The sequence below is a fragment of the Semicossyphus pulcher genome, unplaced genomic scaffold (genome assembly GCF_022749685.1).
Source record: "Semicossyphus pulcher isolate SPU_LCO1_2020_fin unplaced genomic scaffold, fSemPul1.0.p SCAF_7, whole genome shotgun sequence".
Taxonomy (NCBI): Eukaryota; Metazoa; Chordata; class Actinopteri; order Labriformes; family Labridae; genus Semicossyphus; species Semicossyphus pulcher.
Window position 1 is genome coordinate 7,416,848 of NW_027211748.1, and position 20,813 is coordinate 7,437,660.

A 20,813-nucleotide genomic window follows, 5' to 3' on the forward strand; every position below is an offset into this window, starting at 1 on the left:
ATTCAGCCAATAGCAGTTAAAAATACGCCTTTTATTGAGGTTAGTTTTCAGCTTTCTCTCTCTTAAATCTACTGTCTCTTTGTTGTCATGAACTTCAGGAACCTTCAGTAAAACAGTTCAGAACTCAGAAAGAGTTAGGGCCCGATCAGACAGAACGTGTTTTGCAGGCTGTAAAACGTGAGGCGCACCGCCCTGCCTTTTTTGTTGAAGCCTACGGTTAAAAAAAGAAAGAGCAGCTTGCTGCACCTTTTTTTCTGCTGTTGTTAAGGCAACTACCAGATCATAAGCTGTCATTAACCTAACCGTTATATTGTAAACTGACAGAGGGCCCGCCTCTCCTTTCATCCGATTGGACAATCAGAAAAAAACGCCCATGACGTTGGGAGCTTTTCAGTTAGAGTTGAAGTTTTTTCAACTCGAGGCGCTCGGAGCGTTTCCTCAAAAACGTGAGGCGCACAGAGCAGAAAACAGCGAGGTGCTCTGCAACGCAAAAGCAGCCCACGAAAGGCGTCCCTCTCATTGAAAACAATGACAAAAAAGCCACCCCCAGCTGCTAAAGCTCGTTCTGTCCTTATAATTTAATTTAACATTGACACATTTATAATAATATTGTAGCTTTACAGTTAAAAACATTAATAAGTCTAAGATTTTGGGGGTTTGCTGGTAAAATAAGAAGATAAAGCATTTGAAATAATTTCTCCTTGCCTTCAGCAATTACTGTTGCTGTTCAATCCATGTTAAGTCTTGTTAACTATACCAGGATATTTTCTGTTTGCTGTAGATTGTTGTACTGTAGGATAAACAATACATTCTGTATCAAATAGAATTATTCTGTGTCTACTTACTTCCTGTCCACTGTGTCATTTGTGTACAGGGAATAAATGATGAGTCGACAGGAAAATGCACTGAGATGACAGGAAACACGTTTGCACAGACCTGCATCATCATAATTATGATTTTCCAGTGGAGTTGTTTTAACGTGTCCTGTGTCTCCGTCAGACTATTAAAGCAAGTCCCTGAAGCATCCAAGCAGTTGACCTTTAATATCCTCACAGCTTCTCCAGCAGTGAGAAGCACATCCCAAATGTGGAAAAACACTTGATGTTAAACAAAGGATATCCTTTTGACGGGAAAGAGCTCTCCCTCCGCTCAAGTCTAAGTGCTGTATTTATTAATTGGCACCAACACAATACAATTTCTGTACTTGATTTAACAGAAGGCTCCCATCCTTTCACAGTACAACGGACAGGATGTTTGTCTGTTCTCATAATGACTTTGGTTTTCCTGCCCTGTTTTGGCTGCACGGTTACGCACAGGTAAAAAAAAAGTACATTTGGATTGAACTCTAAATGTGTGTGATTTTAAATGCTGAAACATTTGGGTAAATATTTCTACACACAAACAACCCTGTTACAGTTTTTTTCATATATATATATATATATATATGAATATATAAATCAATATTTTAGAAGATTAAAGATAAAATCTGTTTGTTTTCAGGCTTGCTTTGGTAGTTGTCAAACATTCATTTATACAAAGTCGAGCTCCATCTTTGCCCCCCCTCATTTGTTCTAGAGATAGTATATTCAAGTGTATTTAGGTAATGGATATCCGTGTTCTCCGCAGTTAAGTGATGGCACATTGTTTTCAACAACACCATGTGTACACAAGTGCTTCCAAATGTTTCTCCCATCTGCCGCCGCCGGCCTGCTGACAGGTTGGCAGGTAAACATAAACATGCTGGAAGGATTAAAATCGCCTTGCCAGTAAATGTTGCCTGAAACCTCACAGGAGGGGTGTGGGAGTCATTTGTAGACAATTAGCCACACAATAGGTGACGCACACAGAGACAAACAGTTATTTCCTGATCTGCATAGTGTTATATCTTAAATAGTTTTGTTTATAAAGACGAGACAGGCACTGATGATGTGCTTACATTTCAACAAAGCTTTTATTTTTATATATTTACAATGTAAAAATACGATGTGTGCTTTATCATGCAAAGTACAAACTGAAACGTCGTCATTAACACTCAAAATTCACATTTTACATTCAAAGTGCTAAAGTTATTAACATTTCTAAATGCATACTGGAGAATAAACTTTCACAGTGTATAATGGATGGTACATTTATTGATATACAATTTGTGAACTCAATATGAGGAGCTTGCATTCAGCTGTGTGTTATACATGCAGCAGATTAATCGATTTTATGTTTGGTTTTCCTCTTCAAGATGAACTAACCCAACATCCTGGAGAGATCTTGTTTCTCCCTGGAAAAGAGAAAGAAAGAGAGAAAGATAAACAGAGAGGGAAAGAGAGATAAACAGATTACTTTTACTTCTACTTTTTGTCATGTGATAATGACCAGTGGGTGCTCTAATGATCCTCTAAAACATCACAGCTGTTTGTGAAAGGACAAGTTTATGTAAAGTACATGCTGTATTTGTCTTACTGTTAGCAAATCCCATGGAATCAACCGAAACCAGCAATGAACAAATCAAACTAAAACATATTGTGTAGTCAAGAGCAGATTTTGTTTATTACTTAGTGTCATTTCCCCAAAACACATCAGAAGGTCACATTGTTGCTCTGGGTGACATGTCCCTTTATTGCGATGAACATGGGCTTTGTAGTTTATATCACCTAAAACTTGCAAAGCCTCTAGATCATCAAACATGTGTTGATCCAAACCTGAAAATGGTTTCCAACAAATGCATCATTTACTTCTGTTTGAATAACAAGTGCTCAAAACTACATTGTCCTGGTGCTTTGAAATATCATTGAGCTTTTTTTTGGGGGGGTGGGGGGGGGGGGGGGGGGGGGGGTGGATGTGTCCTGCTCTTAGTATTAACATTTTCAATAGAAACCATTGGGTTCAGGCTGAGTGCTGGTCCGGCTGGCGAGGGAAATCCAAGTATTCAGAGACCGACTAATGTGTTATATGCTTTGTTTCATGGGATTTGTCTACAGCAATGTTGAATGTCACCACTATGCATACACTGTCCAGACTACAACAAAAACAGTCAGATACACACTCACATTAGCTTTCAACCTAAAGCTTAAAAGATGTAATACTCACTCTGGGCCAGGGGGGTTGATGAGGCGTTGCAGATATTGCAGGTGCTGAGCAACACTGACTGTTGGTTAAAAATAAAAAAAAAAGTGAATTGTCAGAACATTGTCATAAAGTAAATGATCAAGCTTCTTTTATGTATTACAACACTAAGAGCTGCCAACTGTTCGCATTTCCACCAGTTAAACAAATGCTATAAACATCGGAGTATTCATGGAATCATGTTAGTGTCTTGATTTATGCACAGTTATTAGATTACTTGAGATGTTTCTTAGTTTACACTGATTATTCATCTATCCATGCATACATTTTTGGATCTATTCACTCAGATTTTAGGACAGTGATCGTCCCAGAGAATAGGGAATAATGGAATTTTGTTTATTCTGCCATAAACATTGAAAAATCAATGCGTTGCTCGGGATGATTCACAGACACCATTGCCATTATCCAGGAAAAACACTGGATTCATTGACTCCACATTTTCAATGCTAAATCCACCACTACTATATCCCATTCTGCTACACTGTATTGGGGCAGATACTATATATCAGTGATGGATTGCTCAAAACCCGGGCAAGTAAAACCAAATGGGTGGATACCACCAGAGATATATGAGAAGTGTTTTTTTCTAATTTAGGTCAATAACAAGCAACAGACAGTGAACTGTAACCACTGCATTTATTTGTTCTTACCTGGTCCATCTCCCTGTCCACTGGTTCTACCTCCACCGAAAGACAATCCAGTTCCACTTGATGGCCCTTTCCCTGTTACACTTCCGGGCTTATTTTGTCCTGAGCTACTGCTGCCAAACCCAAACCAACCCAGCCCAGAACTACTTTTGCCTGTTGAACCAGTTGACCCAGACGACCCAGAGGCAGACGACCCAAAGCCTGAGGAGCTTTTTCCACTTGACGTTGATGGTTTATTTAATCCTAGCCCACCTGAGCTAAGGTTTGGGCTTGACCCAGTTGAACCAAAGCTTGAAGAGCCTCTCCCACTTGAGCTAAGACTTGGACTTGACCCTGCTGATCCAAAGCTTGATCCAGGCTTATTGGATCCTAACCCAGTGGAGCTACTTGACCCAGATGAAAAGAGGGATGAGCTAGAAGAGCCGATCCCAGTTGATCCTGGTTTATTGGATCCTAACCCAGTGGAACTACTCGACCCAGATGAAAAGAGGGAAGAGCCAGTCCCAGTTGATCCAGGCTTATTTAATCCTAACCCAGTGGAACCACTCGACCCAGATGAAAAGAGGGAAGAGCCAGTCCCAGTTGATCCAGGCTTATTGGATCCTAACCCAGTGGAACCACTCGACCCAGATGAAAAGAGGGAAGAGCCAGTCCCAGTTGATCCAGGCTTATTGGATCCTAACCCAGTGGAACCACTCGACCCAGATGAAAAGAGGGAAGAGCTAGAAGATCCTGATCCTGGTTTATTGGATCCGAACCCAGTGGAACCACTCGACCCAGATGAAAAGAGGGAAGAGCCGGTCCCAGTTGATCCTGGTTTATTGGATCCGAACCCAGTGGAACCACTCGACCCAGATGAAAAGAGGGAAGTGCTGGAAGAGCCTGTTCCTGTTGATCCTGGCTTATTGGATCCAAACCCAGTGGAACCACTTGACCCAGATGAAAAGAGGGATGGGTTAGAAGATCCTGAACCTGGCTTATTGGATCCAAAGCCAGTGGAACCGCTTGACCCAGATGAAAAGAGGGAAGAGCCGGTCCCAGTTGATGTTGGCTTATTGAATACTGACCCAAATGAACTCGACCCTGACCCTGGCTTATTAGGCTGACCCGCACCAAAAGGGCTGAAAAAGGGAGGGCTAGATCCACCACCACCCAGCGGGCCTGACCCGAATGGAATTGCGCCACCGAATCCTGCCTGAAATCAAATAAGAGCAATGTTAACATGGGAAAACTGATCCAAAACATCTCTACAATTAAAATTGATGCATCCAAACTACTTTGACTTGAAACGTTTTAACTTGAAACAAAACAAACTATGTCTTATAATATTGCAGGGATGAGGATCGTTAATAACAACTTCGCGCGAAGTGACCCAAATGTAGCTGAAACGATACAGATCATTATATTTAAGAGGGGTTTAAGCCAATAGTTATGCATGACCATAACCTGTCTATATAGTACTAAAGCAATAATACCTGTGTACATTTTACTGCCGACCAGCTACTTTTTATATGAATATTTGCTTGTATGTTCCTATTCATTGTGCAACCAGAGCAATTACAGTCTGTGGATTGTTGCTTTGGTGGCCTGTGGGACACAAGGTAGCTCAGCCTGATCAATCAAAGAGCATCTTCCGTTCCGTTAAATGTCAGTACTCAGAACACCTGGATGAGGCAGAGTAATGCACATGATGAAAAGTCCAGCGCCGTTGTACTCTACATCAGTACTGATGGAACTTCTTACCTTGGTCATACAGGTCATGTTGAGGTGCTTGATTTGCTCTACAAGGTGCTCAACCTCTTTAGTTTTATAATTGACGTTGTTTTCCAGGACTTCTAGCTTTCCATGCAGCTTTATCTTTTCCATCAGGAGGTTCTCCTTGTCCTGATCATGTTTCAGCTGAAGCTTGTCTTGGCTCAGTTTGTGCTGTTGGATCAGAGCTGTGCGGTTCTGGCTGCACCAGCGGAAGTCTTCAGACAGTCGCCAGTTCTCTGCCTTCAAACGGCTGCTCTCCGATTGGATGGTTGACACCTGATCTCCCACACTGTTCAGGTAACGCTGGAACCTGTCCTCCACCTCTCTGGACAGGCTGGAGCAGTTGGTGCGGATCTGCTCCAGGTGTTCCCTTTGTTTGGGACAGGTGAGCTGGAATGCGATGTGACTGGGGAAGAGGGAGTTGATCTTCTCAAGGAAAGCAGTGGAGACGCTGGAGACACCGCTCAAGGACTGGGTGAAGTCGTCTTTGCATTTCAGTTTGAAGAACTCCACCTGCTTTTCATGCGTGGATTGCTCTCTCCTCAGGCGGATGGCTTCCAAGTTCATGTTGTCCCTCTCTTTGGTAATCTGTTCCATTTCCATCCTCATCCTCTGTGACGTTTGCGTGAAGTTGGACTCCACAAGCTGCAGTCTGGCTTTCAGCCGTTCAGTCAGAAGCCCACAGGTATTTGGTTGTGCTGCTAAATAAAAAAGAGAACATTGAAACAAAACAAAAACTGGCAGCTGTTTCAACTGAATTTGTCTCAATTACTCATGCTATTATGTTTCACTGATTTGATTCTATTTGGATTTGCTCTGAAGAGATGTCACACTTACATGGAGTCGGGCATTGGTAATGTGATAACCTGCACATCACCAACTCTCCCGAGCACTGTGTCTGTTCAGAAAAGTGGAAGAAAAGTTATTTTAGTCATTTGTTGTAGACCAATTGTTAAATGAAGACAAACAAGAAAAATCAATATCATTTACAGTTTACCTCTGACATTAGCCAGGGTGATTAACATTAGCATTATCTTACAAATATACCGACTTTATAAAAAGAATCTCTCAAATAAAAATAAGCTAATAATAAGTGTTTGCTCTGCGTTCAACCATGGAGATGCACGAGGTACAGGTACGGCAACACCACTTAGACAAGCCATGCGCAGAACTACACGAACACAGTTTATTGTCTTTCAGATTTTAGAAAAGAAAAGAAAATTCATCAGCTGACTTCAGAGCAAAAGCAGCGAGTAACGAGAACATTCATAGATCAAATGGAGTGGAGTTAAAGTAAAACGTTTCCCCAAAAATAATACTTAAGTAAAGTACAGATACTCAAAAGGCATACTTTGTAACTGTCCGCCCCGACTATGATTGAACATGTAATGTCATTTTTTTTTATAATGGGAGCAGTTTTCACTCAGACAACCCAACATAATGTTTAAAGATACGATTTCATGGGTTTTTAGACAACTTGGAATATTGGTCAACAAACTTGAAAAACCCTTGAAAAATGAGCATGAATGAAAAAACCAATGCTGCTCTTCTTCCTAAATAAAATCTACATAATAGCCATTGTGATATTTTAAACTTGCAAAGATGTTTTTGTTGGCAGTAACTTTGTATTAATAAAGGAATTACGAGATTCAATGTATTTTTCTTTCCAGGGTTTAAAACTTTTACATTTTCTCACGTTTTCTGTTTGTAATTTATTTTTAACACGTTTTTTTATACAGGTTGAAATCTATATTACACTAGTCGAATTCTCTTAATAGTGGATTTATTAAAGTTTGGCTGTGATCAAGATAATTTTGGAAAGAAATTACAAACATTTTGGCTATTTTGTCAGAAAATAAGGTTACATCTTCTGCGTATAGAGTTATTTTTCAATCCCACTGAGTTTCAAACCTGTTACATATTCATTATTTCAGCTTTAATAACTAGAAAGTTCGTGCATACAAAGAACACGTATGCAAATAGCAGACAGCCCTGTCTGATGCCTCTGGACAGTTTGACAGTGTTGGGTAAATATCCATTTAAATGCATGAGCTTTCATTTCACGAAAGTTTGCCATTTTCCTTTTTAAAGTCAGTAAAATAAGTAAATAAAAAAATACATTTTTCTTTGTAATTTTCAAAATAAAATATGACAGCCAATCCCAAGCCTCAGCTTTAAAAAAACCTGGGGTTCAAGTTTTTCCCCAAATACATTTTTTATAACAGAGAAATGATGTGTGAAAGTGAGCCAACAGCGGGGGAATTCACTGAGTGAAAGAGCTGTTAAAAGATGCCATCAGAGGTTTTTACATCTCCGAAGTCTTATGAACATCAATTGGTGAATGACCTAAGGAGAAAGAATTCAAAGGCATCCAGTAACTCTCCTTCTAAAATAATCCACCTCCTCACAAAATATTCCCAGTGCTGATGTAAGTAACACACTATTAAAGAACCAGCTTCGACGACCTTTTATCTGCCATAAAGCAACTTAACGTAAGCATGGCAGCTATTTTTTTTTCATCTTTAACTTGAATTTCTTAAGCAAACATACTGACACAGACATTTTCTAGCTTTGTTTTTATGGCTGATTAAAGGTAGAGTTTCATTCTAAAAAAACAAACAAATAAGACATAAAAAAGCTTCAATTTCTTACCAGCCTCTTTTCCATGTCCTGGATCAGGATTGCAGAGATGTTGGAGGCATGGCGAAACATGGCCAGGTCCCAGTCGTTGCGGGCCTTTTGGATCAGGGTGGTGTTGAGCAAGTTGGTCAGGTTCTTCCTCTGCTGCCTCAGGGCCATGTTATCTATGGAGAGCCGGCTGAAGCTCTCCTCCAAGTCGTGGATGCGAGACGTGGACGCTGAGTCCTGATCCTTCCCGTAGATCAGGAAGAGCACAAGGCTGACTATGATCAGAGACTGGATGAGCGAGGAGAAGAAGAAGACGATGCGCATGTAGTAGCCGCAGCTCTTGCCCTTTGACCGGTACGGCATCTTCTTTCGGGCCTCCGGGCTGTACTTGGAGACCTGGGAGTATTTACTGCTGTACATAGGTGCTGCTGAAGGCTCAGAGAGAGATGGTGTAAAGTCTGAGACTTGAGGTTAACTACAAACAGACAGCCAAGTTCAAACAGGGTTCATCTCTGACCCTGAGGACAGAAACGTTCCTACTCAAGCCAAGAGATCCAACAGATTAAACAATGTTGAATAATCTCAGACCAGCCAGATTTCTCAGTCCGTCTCCTGGAAAGCTTGTGTCCCTTTCTCGAACAAAGACCAGCGTAAAACAGACGAAGGCCAGATGTTTCCTCTCAGCAGTGTTGATAGCATGAGAATTGATCAGATTCTGTGAGATGTAAACATGGGTAGGAATTTAAAAACTCCTCTGACCACAAACTTCCCATGATGGAAAGTTACCCTCCCCTCAGACTCCTCCCTTTGTAAGCTATCTGCCTGCTCTGCGGGCTGCCCCTCCCTGTGTGGAGATTTAACACACACACACACACACACACACACACACACACATATGAACACCCCTACTTACATTTTTTCCATTGTAATTCTATGACTAGAAACTGGAAATAGTGGCCATTCTGAATATTCATACATTAGTTACACATAACTAAAAAGAGGACACAACATTTCTGCTCTAATGATTGTCAAAATGTAATAATCAACAACCACAGAACTTGCAGATACGTGATCTAATTTGATCATATCTTTTATATTCTTTGTAACATAAATAAGCGTATTACTTTTCCTTGGATCTTGGGATACAATTACAAATAAAAAACATCACAAATATGGATTTCAATTATCCAATTATTTTCATTAATCTGTCGCCGTAGCGCTCACAGATCTCTCCAGGGGGACTATGCTAGCGGGCCCTTAGCCCTCAGGGAAAAAATACGGCTAGTTTCTCTGTCCCTTTGTCCAGTCACTACCGTGAAACCCCTACATGTCCTATCTCCCACCCTAAGGCCTCGTCCCTGACCTAAGGCTACAAAGCAAAAGGGAGAGACGCGGGAACGGGAGGGGGGCGGAGGATAAGGGCCCCCTTAAACACTGGCCTACCAACCCTGTGCGGGTTTAGCTTCCTCCGCATGAGAGCCCTATTAGTTGGACCCTTATATGATTTAATTCCTAACAGCTATAATGTGTTCACTAGGCAAAGATGCCTAACATTGCTCAGGAAGGGGCCTTCTGAAGGTGCTCTCTGCCCTGTGTGTGGTGTGTGTATGTGAGGCCATAAATCAGTAGTGTCGGCGTAGTACGGATCTCTTGAGCTTACCTCGGGGGCGTAGCGGAGTCCTCCTGGAAGAAACCCTTTCTCACTTTTGATTTAATACTACTCACTCCGAAATGAAAACTCCCACAGAGGACTTCCTTAAGTTTTACATTGCCTTTTATTTGTTCACTCAGTTATAAATTACACAAAATGTGAAAATAAAATAAAAAAGTTAAAAACTCAAATTTGTCAGAACTGGTCTGGTTCTGTTTTCTGATGCCTTTAAATGAGGCTTAAAACTTATAAGTTGGACAATTTGGATGTAATTTAAGAAACCTTATGAGCATCCACATATTGCAGGACCAACAGTCATCGATTCTTTGCTTCAAATCTAAATTACGGCAGAAGTTCAAGTCACAAATGGACAAGATTCAATTTTAAATATTTTCCTGCTATTTGCTGTTCCTCTTTCTGCCGATGAAAAATCGCTGAGAGACGGGAAGGCATGCCCTGGGGAGAATGGAGCGAAGAGTGAGCCCAGATCTCTGGACGTTGCCCTTTATATTGGCCTTTGCGCAAAAGCTGGAATTCCCCAGCTCCTGCACCTGAAACTGCTACATAGTGATTTTACAATGTTCAAACTTATACGCACACCTATAATAAATCAAGAGCAAAAGCTCAAAAGAGCAAACATCATAAAACGTCATAAATCAAGAATAAGATCTTTAGACACTCAACTGCAGTAATTCTCAAGACACTAAACTAAGAGATTTAGAGGCCAACATGATGTCAGTCAAATTTAAAGCATACATGTTAGAAGCTGACACCAAGTACAAGAGGAGTAAATTTAAGATAATGTAGAGAACATAAAAGTGATAAATACTCAAAACTGAAACGTGCACAAGTCACATTGTTCATAATACATTTTCTGGCAACTCTTTCATGCCAGTGTAAGCTTGTGTAGATTTCCTCCTTGGTTTTTTATTTTATTTTATTTTTCCAGTTGTTATTTACTTTACATATAGAAATGCAGGAGTCCGAAGACATGTAACCTATTACTTCCTACATAAACGCTCACTAAAAACAATTATAGCAGTCAAATATTAACAATAATTGCATTTATTTCCACCTGTCCTGTCTAACAGCTTACCTGGGGAAGACATGGCACCAGGATGCACTATGGGAAGAAGGCAAGCCGGTGGAGGCAGTGTGATGCTTTGGACAATGTTCTGCTGGGAAACCTTGGGTCCTGCCATTCATGTGGATGTTACTTTGACACGTACCACCTACCTAAACATTGTAGCAGACCAAGTACACCCCTTCATGGAAACGGTGTTCCCTAATGGCAGAGGCCTCTTTCAGCAGGATAATGCGCCCTGCCACACTGCAGACATGGTTCAGGAATGGTTTGAGGAACACGACGACGAGATCAAGGTGTTGACTCGACCTCCAAATTCCCCAGATCTCAATCCAATCGAGCATCTGTGGGATGTGCTGGACAAACAAGTCCGATCCATGGAGGCCCCACCTCGCAACTTACAGGAGTTAAAGGATCTGCTGCTGACGTCTTGGTGCCAGAGCACACCTTCACAGGTCTAGTGGAGTCCATGACTCGACGGGCCAGGGCTGTTTTGGCGGCAAAAGCGGGACCTACACAATATTAGGCAGGTGGTCATAATGTTATGGCTGATTAGTGTAAGGTAATTTAAGGCAAAGCAAAGCATTTCTGGAATGTTATTTTTTTTAACCATAAAACACAAAGTCATATTTCAGCATTACGTCTTTAATATGTATGAAGCTTACAAGTCTCAGTTTGGTATTGATTAGGTGATATTGACAACACTTTCGGATTTCTATTGTACAAATCTACAGGCCATAAAGACCTTGTGGACTCCCCGTGCTGTGTGCAGCCTGCCCATAAATGTGCCAAACACATTTTTTATGGGATCATGAACAGGGTTTTCCCGTGCACAACAGGCCACGAGGACAATGGCTCCTGCCGTCCTTCTGACGTTTTCTTTCAGTGGCTCTTTGATGCTGCGAGTCTCAGTCCAACATGATGACGTGGGTAAGCTGCCCTCTGTCTCATAGGACGCACACTCTCACACTCAGACTCTCAATTCAAAAAGAAATACAAGAGCCTGACAGTAACAGCCACTACTTTTTCCTGGCATTGTTGGCGTGCCAGGCCTCATCTTAACAGGAAGCAGTAATTCATAGAGGAACTGTTGATGGCCAAACTTGTCGCAACTTTTTGGAGGGGACTGTAAATAAAAGGCGCCAACAGAGCAGGATATCACAGACAAAACAAGACATAAACAGTCACAGTTTTGATTTAATTGATGTTGAAGTGGGTTGTTTTTACCTTCAGTTTCAAGTTCTTGTCATGGAAGGGTTTTTTTGTTTAATCCATTACTGGGAAGTTGCCAACCTTGCTGACACAGCACTCTTAAATCAAAATACAATGTCTCGTTTTTTTAATCTTTCTCACCAAGGCCCTGCAGACTATCAGAGTCTCATGCAATAAATAAACAATATTTTTTACAAAAAGGGCTTCACTCAGATTACAATTGAGCATGAATGAAAAAATAATTTAAATCTGTTTAGTTGTTTTATAAAAGACTTTGCTATTACATGAATATTAAAGTCCTCTCTTCTGGAGGTAACTGTCTATAACTGAAGCCCAAAACCTTTGCTGCACGGGTTAACCAGGAGTTTACTAAGAGTTATTACACAGCCGTGTTAAATACTTGATTCAGATTGGTTAATTACGGCATTCCAAGTTCTGCTATTTCTCTATAGCAGACTGTTGCTATGAGGGGCCTCTGGGTGTTACTGGGTGTCAGGAGAGCAGAGATAACTGGACGATATAAAATGTTCTAATCAACACAAAACAGACAGACGTGGTTTCCTGTCAGCTAAAGGAGTCTGATTCCTGGTTTGGCTGCACATTGTGAAACATGAACTTGGGGTCACCTGCTTTACTGTTATAATGCAAGAATATCTTTCTATCTATTATTTTATTCATGATAAAAATATAAACATTTTTTTAAAATTAAAGACCTGACTTAGGAGCCACTTTATTGGGGTTTATTGCCAAGTAGGTTTAAATTTAAGGAATTTGTTTTTCCATATTTGAGTGTATACAGTTCAGAGACCTGGTGCAATACACAGAGATATAATCAAATGAAGTGTGTTAATGTAAGTCATAATGCGATAATACAACCTAAAGTGTCTCGGCTGGGACAGATTTTGTGTCACAGTAGGGGGCCGGGGTCTTATTGATGAGGCGGGCAGCAGAGGGGAAGAACCTGTTTTTCAGTCCTGATGGACTGCGGCCTCCTGTCGAGAGGGGAGTTTCAAAGTTCTGGAAGATATTGTTTGGACCGTGGGCAACAGAACTAAACAAAAAAATCTCACATGGTGTCCAAATGTCTGCATAACACTTTTATACAGGTGGCAAAGAACCTGTCTCTTTTCAGCAGTTCATCCACACATTCGTAGATTTACTAAGCATTTAGTAAGCTAAAATTGTAAGGGGTCTAGGGGTTTTATTGTACTTAGGTTGATTAGACTGTTTTATATATATACTACCAGTCAGAAGTTTGGACACACTTTCCCATTCACTTGTATGAGACTGGTAGATGCTATATGATTACAAAAAAAGCCCTATTATTAAAGTAGGACATTTCTATACAGATGAGTTGCCTTTACCTGCTAGGTGTTCAACTCAGCTGATCTAGAAATCTGAGTTTTTGCTATCCAAAACTTAACATTTGTACTAGGTAATGATAGTATGACAGTATTGTTATACTGTAATATGGCCTCAATGACACATTCAAGGCATACAGTGTTTATTGTCAGGGAACGCTGCCACTTAGTGGGGAATCAGTTTAACTGCACCTGAACGTCCCTTTGATTAACCAATGCAGGGAATTAATAAATGTGAATGACCTATAACATTTTAGAATTCAAGAATTTAAAATATATAGTTAATGGGGGACAAGACAAACAGCTGTATCAGAGACACCATTATAAAAGCAGTTTTTACTTATTCATAGCTTTTGATATGATTGTAAGTAGAGCCCAATTCTATTTGATGTATTGGGTCAGAGACTCACGTACAGCTTCACGAGTACATGTTTGTACCATATAACCCTGTACCAGGTGAAACCGCAAAGCAAATTCTATTACTCCAAGGAAAAGTTCAGCATTTTGGGCTTCATGCTGTCTTTTTTGTTACTTTTGGAAAGAGCCAAGCTAGCAATTTCCTGTTGTTTTGCCAGTTTTAATGCTTTCCTTAATAAACCATCTCCTATATTAGGTTCATTTTAATTTAATGTAACAGAAACAAAATTGGATCATGTCATGTAACTCTTACATTATGAACACAATATTGCATATCTTGTTTTAAGGGGGGAAATCAATGACCAAACTATAGATCAAATAACCTTGACGTCGCACTGACAATACAAAAACATAACCTAAACCAACTAAACTGACTTGCTGTAATACTTTAAAACCACATACGCTGATTGTAAATTCAGGGTAAATCTAGCTAACACCCTCAGTCCCTGAAGCTTTTTTTTTTTTTAAGCCTTGGTAGCCTAGCTAACGATGAATCCTGAGGAAAAAATCCTAAAAAACTTGGCCCTTTTCCATTTATTACTGATTCTCTGCTTAGAGATTTTTATCTTCGTCCTCCACCACTTTATTTGCGTGCTCCATTCAATTGTTCGCGTGAGAGGTTTTTTCGTTAAACTTCAAAAAATTTCAAAATCAAAAAAGATTGTTTTTTTTACTCCAGCACGTCCCAGTCCACCCACCGGCTCTTATAAAACAAGTTCTCCAGTGATGATGCCTAAATTACATGTACACACACCATGACGATTCCCTCCAGAGACTTCTGCCTAATTGCTGACTTGCTCTTAAGGGTCTGGTTACTCATATCACAGCCGTGTGCTATATCAGGTGGCTTGCCTGAAGAAAGAGGTCTCTGTTACTGGGGAACACGGAGGGAACAGAGGGGAAGTGGTGAATACCTGAGCCTACCAGCAGACTGAACACAGACAAATAAACAATACGGTGCTAAATAACTGCATGTGCTCAGTTTGTGTAAAGAGGAGAAAGAGAGTGGAAATGTGTTCTTTTGTTATCTGCGCTCCGCAGCGGGCAACATCCCGCTCAGCCGAATGTAAATTACACTGTACCGCTTCAGTCGGGTTAAAAAATTCACTCATTTATCATGACAATGCAGGATGGTATCAAAGCCAGAATTGTTCAAATGAATTTTCTCAAGAGGCACTGTGATGTGCAGTCCTCTCAGATCATTTATTCAAGCTCAAATTTAATTTAAAAATGAAAGGGTGACTGTGACCGGTGGCTCCTGTGGTGATGTGATAAGAGAGAGTGCAGCATTCATATCAAAGGAATTCTCCCTCATTTTCTATTTATCTGCTTTTTTTTTAATCAGTTTTTGCTGCCGAGCCAAGAGGCAGCTGGGGCATTAAGGGGTAAAATAAGGAGGGGATTTGGCTCGTAATGATGTGACGTACAGTGGCTTTCTGCATGTTCCCATCAGCCACCTCTCATCTGAGGTGACTGAAAAGACCGAATGATGAATCCCTGAGAGTTAATCCCCCTCTTCTCTCCGTGTCTTCGGCCCAGCAGATGTTTTTCCTTTGACCCGCACAAAAGCCTGTGTTTTTGTTTCCAGCCTTGTCCATTCCTCAGAGGTCACAGGTCACGGTGGTCTCAGGGTGAAGCTGTCACTACAAGTCTAAACATTTAACAGCCGTCAGAGCGTGATGAAAACGCAGCCCCTGCGAGAAGGCTGCACAGACGCCTCATGATTACCTTAAGTAAAGACCTACTTTCCATATGCGGATGCGGGTGAGAGCACACACTAACACCCTCAGATTGAATTACAGAGGTTGCTGGGGATGCCTCAGGGAGAGGCCGGCCTAACTTTAGACACCCGAGCACACACAGGGGGTGGATGGTCGTATTTGTTGTGGGACTGTTTTCTGTAACAGACCTTAAAGGTTAACTTAAATGGTTGAAATGTTAACTAAATCAATAGCTGTGTCATGTTTGGGCCTGCCCAGAAGTACCCAAGCTTCGTGTTTAATGGCCCACCCTGTAATCTTAACTTTAAGAGAAGTCTGACAACTTAAAGCCAAAGAAGCTAAATTTAATTTCACAGACTGGGCTACTGATTGGACAGGATTACAAGGTGGATTGCAAGGAATTTAACCATGTTTAATGCTTTAATTGCACACAACTGGGCTATCTGCCGCTGCCCCCCTATAAATTCAATCCCGTTTTATCTACTTTTATGTAATTCTTTTCATATATTCACTACTTATTTAGTTGTTTATTGATCTTATATTTTGAAGGGTTCGTATGTCAGTGGATACTCATCCACAGCAAACATGGCAACATACTTTGCAATGGGGAGGGGGTGGCGTGGCTTGGGGATGCATTGTGTATTTATTAATGTCTCGTCCTATGTGCAATCTTGTGTGTTTGGGAGCGGGAGTGGGGGCTGTTTTAATGTCTATTCCTGTGTGGGTATGGGTTATTTGTGTAATCTTGTGTGTTTGGGGGGTGGGGAATGTATTCTGCACCCCTCTAATATCTAGTCGTCTTTTAATGTCTATGTCTTCTTATGATTTCATTGTTTTACTTACCTGCCCAGGAATAAGGGTGAAAAATAGCAATTTGCTAAAACCCGGTACAATACGTCTTTCCTTGTTTTGTATAAGCTTAATGTTTTTTGTGCTTTGTCCCTGCTCAAATAAAGTTACATAACAATAATGTCTTAATTTGGCTTAATGTCATATTTCCTTAATGCTCTTAATGTTCTGTTTTAAGATTTGTCAAGCACTTTTGCTTTATGTATGAACGGAGCTTTATAAGTAAACTTGCTTTGCCTCCATTAACTAATGACTGTTTGAAGGCCAGCTGACTAAAACCTGGAGGACCCTCTTATACAACACAGTTATCTGTCCACTGAACACAGAAAACCAGCTGCTCGACAGATTTGTATACAGCCCCGGAAAAAATTACGAGACCACAGCAAAAGAAAGTTGCAGAAAATGACAACTGGTGAAGATAACAAATAGATGCGAGAAAGATGTTTTTCAGACCGCGAATAATGCAAAGGAAGTTCGAATAATGAAAGTAGTTCAGAAATCAATATTTGGTGGAATAACCTGGTTTTTAATCACAGCTTTCATGCATCTTGGAAGACTTTCACATTGCTGCTGGGTGACGTAAGGCCGCTCTTTGCACAAAAGTTCAAGCAGCTCGGCTTTGTTCGATAGCCATCCATCTTCCTCTTGATCACATTCAGGAGGTTTTCAATGAGGATTGGGCTGGCCATGACATGTAGAGAGAGATGCTGATTTAAGGAACATTTGGAGCGTTTTTACCAGCTTTGACAGGGCAGTACATTACATGCTGCAATTCCAATCAGGCAAGCTCAAACATCAAACAAGTGTTGCACATTACAGCACGACTTTCTCATCTGCATCCTGTTCTACAACAAATTTAGAGACTTTTCACGACAATAAAGCAAGACACTGTCAGCTTAAAGAAGCAAGGAAAATGACAAATAAAGACGCACATTCTTAGTGCTGGGGATGAATCACTAAGTCGTTGTTGCTCCAGTCAAAAACTGTTTGCCACAACTTGTTTTCAAGGAGTTATAGAAGTTTAAAACCAAAAAAAGTATCCTCAATGTTACATCATAAAGGCAGAGGTAGGCAGTTAATAAATTCAAGCCTTCTAGCAGGGACACAAACAAACATGGTGGTGAATACGAATGTGTGTATACCTGCTGTAGTATAGATTTCTTTTCTCCCACATTCACTGCTGGTGGTGCTCGGGGACTCAACAGGTGTGTGTGTGTGTGTGTGGGAGAGAGAGAGAACCCAGAAACCAGATACAGAGGGAGCTAGTAGCTTAAAATGGCTGCAGAAAAAGAAGCCAGTAAGGTCGTGTGAGGATTTACATTAGTCATTAAAATTGCATAAACCCAAACTGGCTCAGGTCGAGGGAGGACGGTTTATTTATAGTATGACATATAAGGATGATTTGTTTTTGGTGCCATTTGTTTGTCTGCTTGTTCATTTGTTTGTGTGACAGGAGGAAAACGGAAAGTCGTCAGGTGCTATTTTTATGGAACTTGGTAAAAAGGGTGTAGAACCCATTAAATATTGGACAGGCGTAAATCTAACTCACAAATAAGAAATTACAGGTTTATGTTAAACATTAAATTACCAATATGGGAAAAATACACATAAGTATGTTCAATATGCAGTAAGAGTTCAACTGCATGAATCTAGCTATATCTGTTAAACTATATTTAACAGATTTGCAGATCAGAAAATACAGGACTATTTACTATTAGAGGTCCAGCTGTCTTAATGCACTTCTATTATAAGTTGTAATATAAAAGTCGTAGATATAACACAGGTGAATTAAATATGCCCATAAATAAGTCCATCCATAGATTAGAAGGACAACTCCATTCACACAAACAGGCAACCTGTGAAGCACGACCGATGTAGTTTTAGATTAATTGCTTGTGTTCAGGGGTAAAGTACCGTCATTTGCTTATTTTTGAGAGTTCAGAAAGTTCAACACAAGTGAGAAATGTGTGACGCAGTTTCGTGAAAGCCAATCAGCAATTATATTCTCCTGAAGTCTCGAGACGTCTCTGCATCAGAAATGATCAATCCGAACTCGCCACAAATTATAAGGGCCTGTGTCCACTAACAGCGATTTTTGCGTCGGCAGCGCCCACAACCTTAATTTCAGAATGCTTCTCACCTGGCGGCACTTCCGCTTCCCATCAGTAGTGACAGTCTGTTTTAAATCGCTCTGTATGCATAATATTTGCTTTTAATTCAAGGAAATTTTACAAAGACAACATCAAAATTTTTTTCTTCTTCTTCTAATTCTTGATTTTGACTAATCAGTGAGGGAGAAGTGACATTGAGGAGCGCGGCGGTGTTCCAAAAGTTAAACTATTTTCAACTGAGAGTGCTGTAAGCACAGCGACAAAACAAATTATTTTTGCACTAAGGACGCCGAGCGCTGAAAACTTGGAACTGCACTGGTTTTCTATAGAAAATAGGTGAAAGTAAAGTAAGAAAAAGAAAAATAGAAAAAAAAATTGCTGTTAGTGGACACAGGCCCTAACTTTTTAATTTTAAAAATTCTGGATCAAAAATATTTGGGCAAACTTTCAACCTGTTTATTGCAAAATAGTCACAAACAAATGGGTTTTTTTTCCAGGTTCATACCGCTGGAGTAAGCCAGAGTACAGCCTCTGTATGACTTACTATTTACAGTGAAAGAAATATTCACTCGGTCGGTCTGGGCACACCTAAATGATGTCGTGGTCAAACTCGTGCAAGTAATGCAAGGCTATTATTTTCTGCTTTTTGGTCTGGACACAACACAAGGCTGATATGAGACTGCATTTTAGCTCTGTGTGCCTAATGAACCAGCAATTGGGTGTAATTCTGTATGGATTCATAATCGCTCACCAGTTATTATGTTTGGTCTAAAGAGAGTTTTTGAACTGCAAGTTGCTATTAAACTTTTGTACACTAGTGTCAGCTGTCTGTCTGTGTGTGTGTGTGTGTGTGTATTACTGTGTATCTGTCGGGTTGGCAGCTTGGCAGACTTCTTTTGCAGTCTTGCATTTTCTAGATTCCTCACTGGGAGCAAACACATTCCTGACTGGCGGTTCAAAGGTCACGTCACTCCTGCCCCCTGTGGTATCTCTCAAACAGACGCACACACTGAAGTGGAAATGATAGGCATGTACAGTATCTCTTATAATTGGAACATTTTCATATTTTGGGAAATATTTTGTATGGTTAAATAATAGTTAAAGGTTAAATTGCATTAAAATATCAGTTTTGCTAATGCTTAAAAAAAAGCAGCTATAATCTCTTGCTGGTCTAAGACAACTCGATTGAAAATGTTCCATTTTATACCTACTAGAAAACTGAGTGTGATGACAGAAAGTCACAATATAGTGGACTGAAATGTGATGAACTACTTCAATTAGGTAGTGTAAGGCCTAATCTACAGGTTTGAAATCCAGTATTCAGGGGCCTAAATCCACAGCAGCACTGAACCAAACTTAAAACAAGATTAGGCATGTCTAATGTTCCTGTAAAGAACATTAACTTGCCTGGACGTGACTGATTTACACCTCAAGTATGATGCGATTTCTTAAGACACATTTACTTTATGAAATAAAGAGACTCAAAAAGTCAGAATCAAATAACACTGAGCAGATATCTACCATGAAAAACAAGACATAAAACTATAAATAGAACACATGTGCTGACTTGTAGTTCTTCCTCGGTACAAAACTATTGATTAACAGTGGATATCTCCTCTTCTTTTACAAGCCCTCCTATATTTGACAAGCCTAATCTCTCCCAACACAAAAAGTGACAATAAGCAGGCACAGCGGCCTAATTAAAGGGACTTTCATTCAAATGAACACACACACTCTCTATCCCTCACACACACCCACACACAACCCTCTGATGACCCATTAGCTGCACAATGGCGAGGACAATGCCTCTCTGTCACACACACATACATTGTGTCCTCCAGGGGGTAAAGCTGGGTTTAGATTTAGGAATGCCATAAAAGTGTCCGTCGGGGGAGAAGAATGCCTTTAAAAATGCCTTTAAATGCTCCCGAGATAAGACAACAGGTTGCATGAAGCGAATCTTGCAGGGAGCGGACACTTTCATCTCCACATATCTGCAACTGCGACCCCCCCCAACCCCGAAACAGGCGCACAGTTACAAGCAGATTCATCACTTATCTCTTAAGCTCTAATCCAGGGTCGTCTCTCCTCCTCCCACCCTTTATCTGCATTTGACCCTGGGCTTTTTAGCGCAACATGGGTGTGAAAGTCAGTTTGACCTCTCGGGGTAACCTCGAACACAAATCACTGTGTGCGCCACAAAGCGCCGAGACAGAAGACCTTGAGCAAATGAGCAATGACCACAAAATGCTAACCTTTA

General features: G+C 40.6%; 1 protein-coding gene across 2 annotated transcripts; it reads right to left on the reverse strand.

Annotated features, from left to right (window-relative positions):
* Positions 1–1,938: 1,938 nt before the first annotated feature.
* Positions 1,939–8,818, reverse strand: plvapa (plasmalemma vesicle associated protein a). Of its 2 annotated transcripts, none has more exons than XM_069683914.1 (6): positions 8,172–8,818; positions 6,357–6,417; positions 5,508–6,217; positions 3,768–4,959; positions 3,082–3,139; positions 1,939–2,272 (listed from the first exon to the last, which is right to left on the reverse strand). In XM_069683914.1, exons 1-6 carry the CDS (start codon positions 8,565–8,567, stop codon positions 2,239–2,241), a joined length of 2,451 nt encoding a protein of 816 aa, XP_069540015.1. In that variant the 5' UTR covers positions 8,568–8,818; the 3' UTR covers positions 1,939–2,238. The 2 variants fall into 2 exon arrangements, with proteins under 2 accessions (XP_069540015.1, XP_069540014.1); XM_069683913.1 differs by having other exon boundaries at positions 5,508–6,220.
* Positions 8,819–20,813: the final 11,995 nt, after the last annotated feature.